This window comes from Amblyomma americanum, chromosome 1 (genome assembly GCF_052857255.1).
Source record: "Amblyomma americanum isolate KBUSLIRL-KWMA chromosome 1, ASM5285725v1, whole genome shotgun sequence".
Lineage (NCBI taxonomy): Eukaryota > Metazoa > Arthropoda > Arachnida > Ixodida > Ixodidae > Amblyomma > Amblyomma americanum.
The window spans coordinates 195,220,607-195,236,123 of NC_135497.1; the positions used below are offsets into that span (position 1 = coordinate 195,220,607).

General features: G+C 51.8%; 1 protein-coding gene and 1 long non-coding RNA gene across 2 annotated transcripts in view; one reads left to right on the plus strand and one right to left on the minus strand.

Annotated features, from left to right (window-relative positions):
- Positions 1 to 4,403, minus strand: part of LOC144114442 (phenazine biosynthesis-like domain-containing protein) — a 44,445-nt gene extending 40,042 nt beyond the window's left edge. Inside the window, exon 1 of the mRNA XM_077648187.1 lies at positions 4,213 to 4,403. Within this exon, the coding sequence (XP_077504313.1) occupies positions 4,213 to 4,323 (111 nt within the window). The 5' untranslated portion in view covers positions 4,324 to 4,403. The remainder of the gene's footprint in view (positions 1 to 4,212) is intronic.
- A 7,914-nt stretch (positions 4,404 to 12,317) lies between these two features.
- On the plus strand, positions 12,318 to 13,842 carry LOC144114443 (uncharacterized). Its single transcript, XR_013311038.1, has 3 exons — positions 12,318 to 13,040; positions 13,159 to 13,286; positions 13,803 to 13,842. It is a non-coding gene; the product is annotated as an uncharacterized LOC144114443 (long non-coding RNA).
- Positions 13,843 to 15,517: the final 1,675 nt, after the last annotated feature.

Genomic DNA, 15,517 nt, shown 5'->3' on the forward strand with positions numbered 1-15,517 from the left:
AAGGCTTATCATCAAATTCCTGTGCAGCCCGCTGATATTCCGAAGACGGCCATTGCCACACCGTTCGGCCTCTTTGAGTATGTGCGGATGCCTTTTGGCTTGCGCAACGCCGCAAAGACTTTTCAGCGAGCTGTCAACGAGGTTACGCGAGACCTCGACTTCGTGTTCGCTTACGTCGTTGATCTCCTCGTAGCAAGTTCATCCGGTACTGAGCATGAAGCTCATCTGCGCGCCCTCTTCCACCGACTGGATGATAATGGGCTCGTCGTCAACCCGAACAAGTGCCTCTTTGGCGTATAGCTACAATAGAGTTCCTCGGCCACCTTGCATCTCCACAGGGCATTTGGCCTCTCGACAGCAAAGTCAAAGCCATTCAAGATTTTCCCGCCCCCACTCAAAAACCTCAGAGAATTCTTGGGCCTCCTGAACTGTTATCGCCGCTTTCTCCCGAAGTGCGCCTCTTTCCTGAAGCCTCTGACTGATCTGGTCGTGGCTGCTGAGCGCCTCAAACCAGCCTACATTGCCACTCCTCTGCCCGTCGGCCCTACACTCGCTGTCGCTTCGACTGCGCCACCATTGTGCGCAGCTTCCTCCAAGCACATCCGCTGGGCGAATCCTCTGGTTTCGCTCTACAAGGGGGGTGGGAGGGGGGGGGGGGCTGTAGCGCCCCTCGCGCCGTGCTCGGCTCGCAGGCCATGGCACGCGGCGCCGGACAAGAGCGAGGAAGTTGGGCTAGGCCGCCGCAGCGCGTGCAGCGCAAATATACAGTTTGAACGTCAACGCTGTCGGAGCTGTTGTTCCTCGCCTTAGCTCCGACAAAGCCATTAAAAGAGACTGATTCGCAAAGAAACCTCACAAACTCATCCCCTGATAACCAGTTAATTTGAATCCCATTATCCCCGCCAGGCTAAACTAACAAGGGGGAGTCGGAGCAACACAGGCCACCTTCCTCACTCCCGCGCAAGCGTCTGTTCCAGGTGCCAAAAGACGCTGGCTTACCGCCTCACTTGCACGACTGCCGTCGGCTAAGGCAATATATCTCTCATTAAGGCAGGGTCTGGGCGAGATTTAAAACCATGTGTGACATAAAGAGCGCAGAGACATGGACGAGTGAACTCGACAGACAAGCTCTAATCCCCGCTGCTGTCAAGAAATGCCAAAAAGAAAGTGAGCTCTACGACATGTCTGCCTGCAGAAACACGTGTGATGAATTTTACTGATGTGGCTGCATGACGCCAACTGCTATGCTCGACGCCTACCGCAAGGTCGCCTGAGGAAAATGAGCGGTTTTCTCGAGCCAGCTTTGGTACAATGGAAGAACGCTCCCTACAAAATGCAGCAACGAGAGCTTCACCTACTCGTTTACCAGCGCGAGAACCCAAATAATACGTCTGTATTACTGGGAAACGTCTTTGTCGTCAGCATCTGAAGAAAGCGCTTGGCAAGTTTTGATGTGGCCTGGTAGCTTTTAGCACTCGCCTTTCAGCTTTCCTGGCCTGTGTCATCGGCACTCTGCTTCTGGTCTGGTGGACAAAACATGCGACTTCTGACAGCGTGGTTCAGAAGGTGCAATGTGTACCGAGGCTGAGACGTTTAACGAGGCGTCTCTAATCGGAAGAAGACAGGCGGCGGGGAGCGCTTGAAGCATGCAAAACCGAGGCGAAAGTGGCCAGTTTCGCCCATCGAGACTCGCCGCTTTGCTTGAACTGAGGTCGTATTGTATGTGCGATGCAGCAGTCGAAGATCAAGCTATGTGGGGTAGTTGGGTTCCCGGGTGTTCTGACCACACTAGAAAAGAACATCGGCTATTTCGCTTTGCTCGGTACAGCGTCCGCAGAAAAAAAAAGTGGGGATCGCGAGCGAAGGTCGAGCGACACGGCGAATTCAACAGAACTCCGAAATGGGCCAGGTAGGGCATGCGAAACGCTTGCATTTCAGTTTTTTTTTTTGGGGGGGGGGGGAGGGGGGGTATAATACACAAATTTACCTTGGCATCCTCATAATTACTGAAATTATCCGTCAAAGGCGACTCCTCGCACTTGATTTCATGGCGAACGAGAAGCAGCCTGATTAAAAGTCTTTGGCGAATATGCAACTAAAGCTCGAAATAAATAATCCCAGTTGCTGGAAAAGTAAACGAAATGTAGAGCATCAAGGTCAGCAGATTGCACTGGAATATACTACGCCCGTAGTGAGAATGTAACGACAGTTCATAAGGCGCAGAGTTTCTCGGCAGATTCGTTGCAAAAAATGATATACTTAATTAGCCTAACTAACTCTGATAGCACTGCTACTGTCTTGGCAGAACGCCAGATTCGCGGAATTCCACGCGGAAGCAGTAGTTTTCTCTTCGAAACGGTGCGCCGCCGCATCGCGCTCAATGCAGCCGAACGGTAGTGTTCCTGTATATGCTCCCTGCGGGAGCATATACAGGAACACAACCGAACGGGAGAGTGGGGCCCAACAATCTACCGTCGAAAGCGGTGTCCTCACCCTGAAAGCGGCGCTGGCCATCGAGGCACGCATATCGTCTATTCCTCATTGATAAAAACTAGACCATTGTTCAAGCTTTCCTTGCTTGAACAAGAAGCTAATCACGACACGAAATTATAAGCTCAATAATTTTTATGCCTGTGGCTTGTTCGATGCAGTCAATAAACATTAAAAGGCTGATTTTGTTCACTGTTGTGATTGGTTAGTGGAGTAATACAGGACGCCGCGTTCCGTGGGCGGTGTTGGCAACTGCATTTTTTTTTAAGTTGTATCTATCGCGATGCCATCATTATTCAGCGGTAGAATCTACGTTTTCGGTCCAACAGTAGCCGAGCCAAATACGAAATTTCGGAGTACCCGCGTTCGACTTCAACCGCGGCGGCCGCGTTTCGATGGAGGCGAAACATGAAATACGCTCGTTCGCTGTGCGATGTCAGTGCACGTTATAGATCCCCAGGTGATAAAAATTATCCCAGAGCCCTCCGCTACAACAACCCTTCACTTCCACCTTCCTCCCTTTTCTCACGGCGCTGTTGAGGTGTCCACCGAGCAGTCAGACAGTTATTAGTTACTGCGCCATTTCCTTTCCTCAAAAACCACTCACTGAAACCACTAACGTCTTCCCCGCTTGCGCTTGGTGGATGAAGCGCTCTTTAAGGAGCTTGCATAGATGTATACGTATAGCACCACTTTTCCTCTCTAGGCAATTTCCAGAAACATTATTTTTTCGCCGTAATGTTCTGGAATTATATATTTCTTACATGAAATGATATCTTCGCATGGCAGTGTGCAATATTTTAGTGTCATTTTTGCTCAGGGGCAGTTAGAATTTCTTGTTTAAAAAATTAGCAGTGGCTTAGCTCTGCTATGCCAGGATATACGTAGCGTGAGCAGCAATTTCGCTCTCCTTATGACTATACCACACTGGCAAACGCCCCGCTATATGTATCCCCCCCCCCCCTGATACCTCTGCGCATGTGCACAAAATGAGAGGCGCTATCAAGCGGCTCCGGCGCAGCGTCAGACTTGGCTACTGCGCAACGGAGGCGCACAGCTGGGCACGCGCCGGCGCCAGTGCGTCTGCCGCAACTATGAAGTCACTCGTCTCGAATGCGCAGACCGGCGAGGCGCGCGCGGCGGCGGCGGCTCCGGCGCGCCAGCTGTGCGCCGTGCGACGTCACTGCTCCTTGCGAATGCGCAGCACAGCTCTTCAGGAGCCACGCGAAACTGCTCAACCTCGGCCAGTGTAGCTCACGCTACAAAACATAACTGCACGTGCATAAATGTGATGTTCAAGCCTGGAATATTCTTTCTGCACTGAGTCAGGCACTTTTGAACTTATGCTTTCACTAATATGTCTTCAGCACTAACGCACACTGGACCATTCTTGAATAAGGGCCACTATCCCAGCTTGTTAAAATAAAAATTCCATTTGAATAAAAGCATCTGCGTCGATATTGGATCCTAACTATTCGTTTCGGTTCGTATTCGAAAAAAATTGACCTTCACACACCCCTAGTTTCGTTGTTGCGCATATTTCGCAGTATGCGCAATGTAAACAAAATTCTTGGCCAAATGTATGCCAGGCCCCTGAAAAAACAACACCGCGTGGACCGATCTGCATTCGAGACGAAAATTTTGCGTTTGCCTATTTCCTCCGCTTCTGAGGACAAAACCCTCGTGACTGTTTTAATCGAGTTTAGTGTTCAGTGTACGTACGCTGTCGTCCTGTAGAAACACCACGGCTGCAGGGTTGCCCGAGAAGGGAGCCTTCGTAAAGGCATCCACGACGAACAGCGGAAGTCGACCTGAGCCCGAAGCCACTTGCATGTCGCCGTTTCCACCTCCTGCTGTCCCCACGACATAAACTCACACTCGCACTGCGTCTCTGACAAAGAAGGGGCAACTCAAATGCCACTATCTCGTTTGCTGCATACCTTATCTCGAGCAGTTTTCTGCTCCCTAGTGGGTTGTAAAAAAGATAGACTGTGCTGCTTATCGCCTGCGCCCGGAAAATATTTGACTGAAGTCAGTCCCTTGCACGGTGCTTGAGTAAATATGCATGCAGTGTTCTTCCCTTAATATGATGCTGCAATAGTCCAGTCACTATAAGAAGTTCCGTCGGAAGCATGAAGTACAACTTTCAAGTTTCTGACTGCATTTGCTTTCGAACTACGAGATGCATTGTTCCAAGTTCTCATTTGTTTCTTCCACCGTGGTTTCTCCTAAACGGGTGCAGCTGCCATCTTGCGGTTTTTCTTAAAGATGCAGCCTTTCATTAAGCTTGAGTTGGACAGATGGCAGCACCATATGTTTGGTTTAAAAAAAAAGATGGGTGTTTCTCGGTGGATCTTATCAATGCATTAGCATGTTTTGTTGATGCTGATTCTGTTGTTGCTGGATAAATTTCTTATATATACATTTCCTCATAATCGTTCTATGTCATTATTTTCATTTTTACAACACAATGTATCTCTTAATTCTTTCGATCTCACACATACTGCTTTTTTTCTCGCGGTGGTACACTTAGGTTCGTTGTATCCGAGGTTGACACGCTAAAACTTTGTTATGTCCGGGGTGGTAACTAGTTTCGTTAGATTTGAGATCAACACAGTTCATTACATCCGAGGTGGCATTTTGATTCGTTATGACCGAAGTTAACGCGCAAAGTTTGTTATATTCAAGGTGTCATACTAAGGTTCGTTATATCCGAAGTAGTATACTTATTTCGTTGTATCCGAGGTGGCCACGCGTGATGGCACAGACCCTTCTAATGCTAACGCATTAATAACGCGCCAGAAGCGTTTTATGCCCTTGTCACATGGGCACAAGGGCGGACATTAGCAGTTTGATGCCGAATACAATGAATCCGCTGCGATGGCTTAGTGGCTATGGTGTTCGGCTGCTGAGCCCAAGGTGAAAGGACCAATTCCAGTAGCGGCGGCTGCATCTCGATGGAGGCGAAATGTAAAAACATATGTGTGCTGTGCTATGTCAGAGCACGTTTTATTAATAACACCAGGTGGTTTAAATTAATACGGAGCCCTCCACTATGGCGTCTCTCATAGCTCATGTGCAGCTTTTTAATGTTAAACCCCACATTCCATGCCATCACCGAGCACAGGCTGACAAAAATATGCTGCTGTCCCTCTGCGGTGTCTATGCCACGTGATGTCATCGGTGTCGTCTTCTAATGGCTCCCACGCCGTGCTTGTTCAGTCGAGCATAAAAGAAAGATCAGTTTCCTGCCGACAAAAGGGGATTTGAAATATGCTGATGATTTTTTATCCCAGTAGTGTCCATGTCGCGTCGCGTCATTATTCACGTTAGACATGACTCCCGCGTTATATTTGTCTAACAGACCACTAAAACCCAATCAGTACCAAATACAACATCATCCTCAGTCCAACTACTTCTACTGCAGGACAAAAGCCTCTCCCATCGATCTCCAGTTAACTCTGTTTAGCGCCAGCTGCGGCTACCCTATCCCTGCGAATCCCTAATCTCATTCGCCTACCTCTCTCCGGCCCATTACTACGTTTGTCTATGTTTTTGCCACTCCGTCAGCAAAATGAAATTAATAATAATTGGTTTTTTGGGGAAAGGAAATGGCGCAGTATCTGTCTCATATATCGTTGGACACCTGAACCGCGCCGTATGGGAAGGGATAAAGGAGGGAGTGAAAGAAGAAAGAAAGGAAGAGGTGCTCGTAGTGGAGGGCTCCGGAATAATTTCGACCACCTGGGGATCTTTAACGTGCACTGACATCGCACAGCACACGGGCGCCTTAGCGTTTTTCCTCCATAAAAACGCAGCCGCCGCGGTCGGGTTCGAACCCGGGAACTCCGGATCAGTAGTCGAGCGCCCTAACCACTGAGCCACCGAGGCGGGTTGAAATTTGTTTTCAGGGAAAGGAAATGGCGCAGCATCTGTCTCACATATCGGCGGACACTTGAACCGTGCCGTAAGAGAAGGGATAGAGAAGAAAGGAAGAAAGAGGTGCGTAATGGAGTGCTCCTTGGGATCTTTAAATCGCACAGCACACGGGCGCCTTAGCGTTTTCGCCTCCATCGAAACGCGGCCTCCACGGTCGGGTTCGAACCCGGGCCGTCATCAAGCCACCATCGATTTTCTGTTCTCCGCATTACATGCCCTCCCACGGCCATTTGCTCTTCTTTTATTTGTTTATCAATACCATCAACCCTCTTACGAAGGCCCACTATAACCAGTTTTGCTCTCTTCCTGTCTCTGAACGTTACCATATCTTTTCGATAGCTCGCTGCACTGTCCTCGCTTCATTTTCAAGCATTTTCATTAACCTCAAAGCCACGCACCTCAAAGCATGATAGGTGTCTACTGACCCAGGGAGCCAGTTATGTGCCTTTCCTTTCCTCAGAACCAACGGTCTAAACCTTCTGCTGGTTTTAATAAAGGTAAAGGCGCATAACTGCCTCCTATAGGTGGATGCCACCGCCTGCTCACCGCGATTGTGTCCACTGCTGGCGTTCGGAGTTCCGGGCGTTCGGAGGCCGGGTGAGCGGACTCGCTTCACATGCGCTCCGCAAACTTTGTCCTTTACGATCGGATTTACTCATCCCAGCCGTCTGAAACTAGTGTCATCAGCATCCGCTTCTCATCAGGAACCTGCCGATACTAACCTCTCCCGCTTTGGACCACCACATTGAGAGGCAAGTCCATATATTTTCATCACCCCGCTGCGCTGAGGCTAAACCTCGCGGCGCAGCAGCCGCCGATACCGAACGCCGCTAGAGACGCAGCTTCGCGCTCGGACCACCGGCGCGTCGGCGCCTCGACGGCAGCATGGAACCCATTGCAGTAGAGGGAGAAGACATATCTCCCTCGGAACTTACCTCTACTAACGGCTGGCAATCAGCGCACGACAAGCGAAGCTCCAATCACAAATCCCCTCCCACCGTTACTCTTAATCTGCCTCAAGCCCCGGCCGGGCGCCGGCCCCGGCCGCCCCAACTGTCTTTCCTACGCCACCCCAAGCTCCCCATCGACGACGATAAGATCATCCTCCGTCCCCGTGGCGGCCTCAACCTTCCGACCGTGAATGACGTTGTGCTTCGCGATGTCATTCTGCAAGCAGTCCGCCTCCGACCTCAAGAGGCCAAGCCCGACAGAGTCATTGTCACCACCCTCCAACATCTCATCCTCATCAACACTCCCGACCCGTAGCGCAGACTCCGCTACCTCGACATCAAGTCCATACTGATCAAAGGCACCGCCTACGACATATACTCCTACCAAGCGGCACCGGAGGACTGCGCCCGCGGCGTGGTCCACGGGGTCCTTCTCGACCACTCATACGAAGACATCAAGGACCGTCTCAGTCACGAGCGGAACCCTCCCATCCTCGACTTTAGACGCATTGGCTCGACAGAGCCCATCATCATCCTCTTCGAACAAGACTGGGTGCCCAAGCACATCTACTACTCCTCTGTACTCTATAGGTGATACCTCCTCAAAAAGAAGATCGAACACTGGCGTAACTGCGGCGCACTCGGCCCCTGTGCGGATGTGTGCCCGGCTCCCAAGCAACGCCGCTGTCCCGGCTGCGACCAAGTCGAACCACCCTGAGGACCACTCCTGCACGCCGCAATGCAATGCCTGCGGTAAAACACACCTGACGGCGGACAGAACGTGCAAGGCGCGCTTCCGCACCCCATACCTCGTCAAAAAGATGTACTGGGATGCCAAGCGAGCCGCCGAGGCAAACGCCAGCCAGACTCCCACCAGTCAGGCTCCATCCGAACACCAAAGCCGCTCAACGACCCGGAAGCCCCAGGCCCCGCAGCTCCCATCGAAGTCCTTTCCGCTGTTGCAGCCTGCCGCACCAAAACAGCCGTCCACCCCTAACAAGCCCAAGGCCTGGTTCCGCTCCTGGACTGGAACCAGGCCACCACCACCTCCAGTCCCACCGAGGCCACCGGCCCAGGCACCCGGCCGCTGCACCAACGAGGTGAGCTGTGCAGGCGTAGTTTCCCAGGACTCCGCCAACTCCCTCAATGAAGAGCTGCTGCGTGTCCGCGCGCAGCTCGCCTCCCTCAAGACCACCAACCTCCGCCTCCAGTCACAGCTACATGCCCACCAGCAGGCCCAAACCTCTACCCCGGCACCAGCGGCCCCGGCCGCTCCTACCCCCCCCCCCTCTTCCACCGCCACCTCTCCCTACTCGCGAACCGCCGGCCAAAAAGCGGGCCGCAACACCCACTACCTCCCTGACCACACTAACCCCGACCGAGGGAACGCCAGCCCTGCCTCCCAATTTCGAACAACTCATGGAGGCGAGAATTCAGGCCGCAGTGCAGACGGCCATCCAGGCCTTCACAAATCAATTCGCCAACCTCACTACCCGTCTAGACGAATTTGCTCGCCAAATTGACGAGCGATTTAAGGAGCAAGAGGCTCGCCACGCGACAGCCTGTGCTGCCGTGCGGCCTAAAAAGAAAGCCCGGCTCCACACCGTCTCCAACTCCTCCACGGCAAACGACAGCTTCAGTGATGGCGAGACAACGCACTAGCCTCACCATCTGACAGTGTAACTTTCGAGGCTTTGATTCCAAGCGGGGACTGCTTCACCAGTTCCTAGCTCGGGCAGACGGCCCCGACGTGCTCGCGCTGCAAGAGCCCTCCAATCCCCTCACCCTACCCAGCTACGTGCCCATCGTCCCCTTTTCTCCTACACCCCCTCGGGTTGCATTTCTTTTACGTCGTGCGCTCACTACTATCTCCCACCCCTTAGACGTCCCCGAAATAGATCATCTCCTCATCGATCTCGTGCCGCAGTGCACTCGGGATACTAGTCTCTTCATCCTCAACGTATACAGCCACCAGAAGTGCCTGCGGCCCGACTTCGACCGACTATTCACGCTTGCCAAGCGAGCTGCACACAAATTCCCCCTTCTGATTGTAGGGGACTTCAACGCCCCGCACACGGCCTGGGGCTACACAGCCGACACCCCCAAGGGGCGCAGGGTATGGCTGGCAGCTCAGCAGGCCGGCTTCTCCCTTCTCACAGAACCCACCACCCCTACTCGCGCCGGGAACAGTGTCTGCGCAGACACTACTCCTGACCTCACCTTCACCCACCGCCTCCCTCACGCTGCATGGTGTAACACCCAGGAGAATTTGGGTAGTGATCAGTACATTATCGAGATTCTCCTACAAGCAGGCCCAACACGTAGACCCTCTCGTGATGCTACCACACTCTACACACCATCTCAGACATAGCTACTTGGTGCGACCAACTCCAGCGTGACGTCCGCGCCGTGACTCGCCAACTCCCAGAGGACTGCCCTGCCGACGCGATGAATTCCCATTTCCTGCACGTATGGGAGGCCAAGGCGGGTCTCGAACGGCGGTGGCGGCGTCAGCACTGGAATAGAACACTCAGACGCCGGCTGGCCCGGCTCAACAAGGAGATTGAGACGCATGCTGCAACTCTGTCTCTCCAAAATTGGGAATCTCTCTGTAACACGCTGGACGGCAACATGAGCCTGCCCTCGACCTGGAACCTATTCCGCCATCTCATTGATTCGACTCAGTCCAAGACACACCAGAACACAACCTCGTAAAGCTCATACACACATCCGAGGCCTCCCCGCAGGAACTCCTCGAGGAGCTTCGTGATATCTACTTCCCCGCATATCCCCCCGCAGACCACCCTGACTACGCAGGCTCCCCCAACGACTTTCTCGACCAACCGATCACCGAGGCGGAAGTAAGGGCAGAACTTCGGCGCCTCAACGTTTCCTCAGCTCCTGGCCCCGACGGAGTGCACAACAAGGCACTCCGCAACCTCTATTCCCCCTCCGCCAAAGCCCTAAGCCCTAAGCGACTACTTCAACGAATGCTGGCTGCGCGGCACCCTCCCACCTCAGTGGAAAGACGCCAAAGTAGTTTTTATTCCCAAATCCGGCAAACCACTTCTCCCCGCTAACCTCCGTCTCATCTCTCTTACGTCGTGTGTGCGCAAGCTCATGGAGCGCGTTATCCAGACCCGACTTAGCCGGTCTTTAGAGAACAACAACCTTATGCCTTCGTGCATGTTTGGTTTCCGCCCGGGATTGTCTACCCACGACGTCTTTCTACAACTCAAGCACCACATCCTTGACACCCCCGTGGGCGACACCAAGGCTATGCTCGGCGTCGACCTAACAAAAGCTTTCGATAACGTTACCCACGCAGCCATCCTAGAAGGCCTCCACGCCCTAGGCGTAAGCCCGCGGATGTACAATTACGTCCGCGATTTCCTCTCCGAACAAACAGCCACACTCACCATGGACGACCACCGGCTGCACGGTGCAGAGAGAACTACAAAAATTGCTAACCGACGTTTTCCGAGTGGTGCCCCAGCAGCACAGGTCGCTGTATTTCTACCTACTGTGCCACAATGGTTCAGCCCCGGCGATCTACGGCCTGCCAAAGATTCACAAGCCTGGCGTCCCTCTGCGCCCTATAGTGGATTTTACGCGCTCGCCGCTTCAGAATCTGTCCAAGTTTCTGCACAGAGTTATCTCTCCTCTCGTCGGCAGGAGCCCTACGCACCTGCGCAACACCCAGCACTTCATCGAAAAGGTTCAAAACCTTAAAATCAACGCCGGAGAAATCATGGTTTCATTCGACGTAAAATCACTCTTCACAAGTGTGCCGATTGACCTTGCCGTGGAAGCATGCACCGCTGCCCTTGAATCAGACCCATCACTGCCAGAAAGAACCCCGATAGATGTGCATGACCTGACCCGCCTTCTGAGATTTTGCCTCTCAAACACGTACTTCACTTTTGAGGATGTCCCGTTCAGGCAGATTCACGGAGCCGCCATGGGTGCATCGATTTCTGTGACAGTTGCAAAATTGGCCATGGAAGAAATCGAAGGCCGTGCTCTTGCGTCCTTCACGCCTGCCCCAAAAGTATTCCTGAGGTACGTTGACGACTGCTTTTGCATCCTGAAGAAAGAAGCATTGCATGACTTTACTACTCACCTCAACAGTTTGGAGCCTAGCATACAGTTCACCGTTGAAGAGGAAATCAACGGCCGCCTCCCATTTTTAGATATACTCGTTTCCAGACAGTCCTCACGTCTAAATTTCACCATTTACAGAAAACTCACGCACACCGCCCGGTACCTACATTTTAAGTCCGTTCACCCTGATTGCCACGAACGTTCTGTGGTGTCATCGCTCCTCCGACGAAAAGAAATGTGTTCCAGAGGAGAAGACCAGATTGCTGAAGATGTGCGTGTACGGCGTGACTAGTCCACATGTGGCTATCCTGTGCACGTCATGGACTCCGTACAGCGCCAAATGGAACGTCCTAGGCTGCAAGCTAGTCCCGCTACCCACAAACGAGCCGCGATTCCCTACGTTCCTGGCATCAGCGAACCTTTGGCGCGCATATTACGGTCCTACGAAGTTAAGACCGCGCATGTGCCAGCTCGAAAACTGAGGAGTCAGCTTGTGCACGTCAAAGACAAGCTAAAGAAAGAAAAGTTCCCAGGTGTCGTGTATTCGATACCCTGTGCGGACTGCCCATCTGTGTATATCGGCGAGTCGGGTGACTTTGAACGAAGAATACGGGATCACCAGAGTGACGTCAGAAACCGGCGCGCAGGTCAAAATGCGCTTGCCGAGCACTCGGTTTCCGCCGCACGCAACATAGACTGGGCCGAGGTACGTGTGATTGCAAAAGAAAGGGACAGCAAGTCACGGCTCTATCTGGAATCACTGATTATTCAGACGATAGCGCACACGCTCAATCGAAATGACGGGAACTTGCCCCCAATCTGCGCCAGGGGCGCGATTACGGATCAGTCTCAATCGAAATTGTCTCAAAAAGTATATCATTTGGCTCTCTCCTATTGGTCGGCGGCCATTTTGATTTTTTCGTCACTGACTGACGTCGTAAATGGCGCAGAAGTGGTGACGTTGGCCATCTAATTATGCGAGCAGATTGAGACGATTTTTTGAGACTGGAAAAAGTAGTATCAACACGTTTGAGACAGAAAATGGCGGCTGTTTACATCGTCGTATACGCGGGTGACCGCGCGAGCAACGGTGTCGGAGGGTGCATGAAGACGACTTTGACGCGCGGGAGAGTTATTTCGAGGAGACTGCGCAGTGTCTGTGCGACGAACTCGCCGTTGAACTGGGAGGTGCGCGGGTGAGTGCGCTGTCAGTGGAGCGGCAGTGCTGTGCGCGCTGCGCTTCTTCGCCTCCGGTGGGTTTCAAGGCGCCGTTGGAAATGAAGAAAACGTCGGCGCAGCCCAACCGACTGTGAACAAGCCTTTGCGGCGGGCAGCGGAGACCAATGTCAACGTTGGGTAACAGAAGGGGGGGTGTTCGCTTTCCGAGGAGACCCGAGGGGAAGGCGGCGGCGAAGGAGGGCGTCCTTTGCCTAAACGTTCGCCGCGGCAGCATCTCCGGCGTCGTCGGGTGTGTCGATTGGGCACTCATCACTATCAAGGAGTCTGGGGGCAGTGCTGCGAACGAGCCGCAAGCGGTTCTACGCTGCGGACGTAATAGTGAGTATACCTCGGCCACTGTTTTTGACCGCATGAGTTCAAGTGCTACAAGTGCATGAGCTACAAGTGCGGGCCTCGGCAGCGAGAGTGAGTACGGGCTGTGCTTGTTTTTTCTCAGATCTGTGGCGCGAACATGTGCATCCTGGCCGTGGACTCGCGCTGACCCGGATCCTTCCGCGACGCGTTTGTCTGGCGGCATTCCGAGGCGGAGGAAGGCCTGCTGGACGACGGTGATTTTTTTTCTGGGTAAGCAGTAAAATAGCCGTGTCACCCGTCGGGCGAACTCAGTCACATCTATTGAGCTCCAGCACTATGCATTTGGCCGGATCTGCTAAAGCTACAAGAATCAGTCTGGACAGTTACACAAATGCAGACACTTTACAGTATGATACAGTGTATTGCCACCCTTTCCTTTTGTTAAATATAATTGCAGCAGAAACACAGGACACATATTACATTGTTGAAATGCATAGCCTTTCCTGTTGAAGAAACCAAAGCAAAATGCACCTGACAGCGCTTGTGTTTTGTAGGCAATCATAGCGCATCATTTATATGAATATGGTGGCAAAAGACTGACCTTACAGTAGTGCTCACTTATACATCTAAATCCTGCATGTATGTATGCTCTTGAATGTCATATTCAGCAAAGCCTGGATGTGGGCTACTTGGCGTGAGTTTTCTACTGTATAGCAGAGTGTCCTGTAATGCTGTTGAGATCACTGAGAAAGGACATGCTTAGCTGCATCATTTTTTGTTATGCAGGAAACTATGTCTACCCACTGGAGCCATGGCTGCCTGCACCTGTTGCATGACATTACAGACCTGACTCAGCAGAAGGCCTGTACAACACGCCACATGCTTTCACACAATTTGTGGCTGAGCGCTGTATTGGTGTGCCGAAGAGCTGCTTCCGTTGCTTTCAAGGACACCGGATGCACCAGTGCCAGTGGAAGTGGACAGTGCGCATCATCACCGCACGTGCTGCACTTCACAGCCTCTGTTTGGATGTGCCCATATCAGCAGAGGGTGCAGGCGACACTACCTCTGACCCAGATAACAACGGGCCACCTCTAAATGGTGGCTGCCTCGTACAGACAGGATCCCTCCTCACCTGCCTCCTGAGAAGAGCATACGGTGCTGTACTTTTGGCCTCTCTAGGACGACCCGTCTCCAGAGGAAGGCGTACCGAGGGATGGTGCAGGGGCAGTTGCGATGGAAAATCTAGCGTCCAGAGACAACTCACCATGCTGGCATAGAGAGTCATATCAGGCACTCTTCCCCTGTTGCCACTGTCATTTCCTTGTGTCATTGCACAACACACATCTGCAAGTGTGTGAGCAATTGTGTGATGTGGTTGTGCCCTTGGCCAACCTGTGTGCAGCGAGAAGCCAGCAGTGACAAACAAGTGCCCCCACCGGCTGCCACTTCATTTTCAGTGTGTTTGCTAGTATATCTTCCAGTCCCTCAGCAGCGTGTTGCACAGTCTCTTCCTGAAGACGGAAAAGGTGTTGAAGCAGCTCGCCCAATTTCTGAAAAGCATCATTTTGAACTCTCTTTTGTCAATGCTTATGTCAGCCCACCTGCCCCTTCTCTGCTGTCTCCTTCCAGCTTGGTGGAGTGCCTGTGGTCATTACCTGTGTGACGAACATGCATGAACCAAACGTGTAGTGCTGGAATAAGGCATGAAATATTTGTGATGCTTGTTGGAATCAAAAAGCTGTTTTTTATTGCATCATACATTCAGTAAGCGCGTTTATTTTTTTAGGCACAGCATTTGACACGAGTGTTTCTATTGCAGAAAAGGCAGTGTACATACAAGCATACTTTACCTTGATGTACAATTACCGTATGGCATTTCTGAGTGCAGTTAAGAAAAAAAAATCTGAAAAATTGAGTTCAAAGTGCATGTTTTCTTTCATACAGAGGCTACCTGTACAATAAATATGGCATAGTACAGTGTACATGATGCATTTTCCGGACTACAAAACATTTTGGCACATATAAGTAGTGTAAATACCAAAGCTAAGCTTTTAGCATAATGGTGTGTGGCTAGGGGTTTCGCTCTGTGCTAAAAGCTGTACCTACTGCAAGGAAACCGCTGTACAACAATGCATAATAAAGATTGTAAGGTGCAGTGGCTATAATGACTGCTGAATGACTAGAACATCTTCACTGATAGACAAAGATGTGTAAACATCACAGACACATCATCAAGGAGATGGTGTGTGATTAGAGGTTAGTTTACAATCACAAATCATGCAACACCGTTACTGGAAATGCTCTACAGCTCTAAGAATATACAGGCAGCTCCATTGTGGGAAATTTTGAGCACTCGGTTATTGCCCCATAACTGACACCTAGCTTGGTTTGCGTAACACAGGGCTATGAAGTCTTGTCCATGATGACACGAGACGGTGACAATGCCGAATGGCCGGACAAGCTCCTTGTGCTATCATATAATATGTGTGATAAGTGCA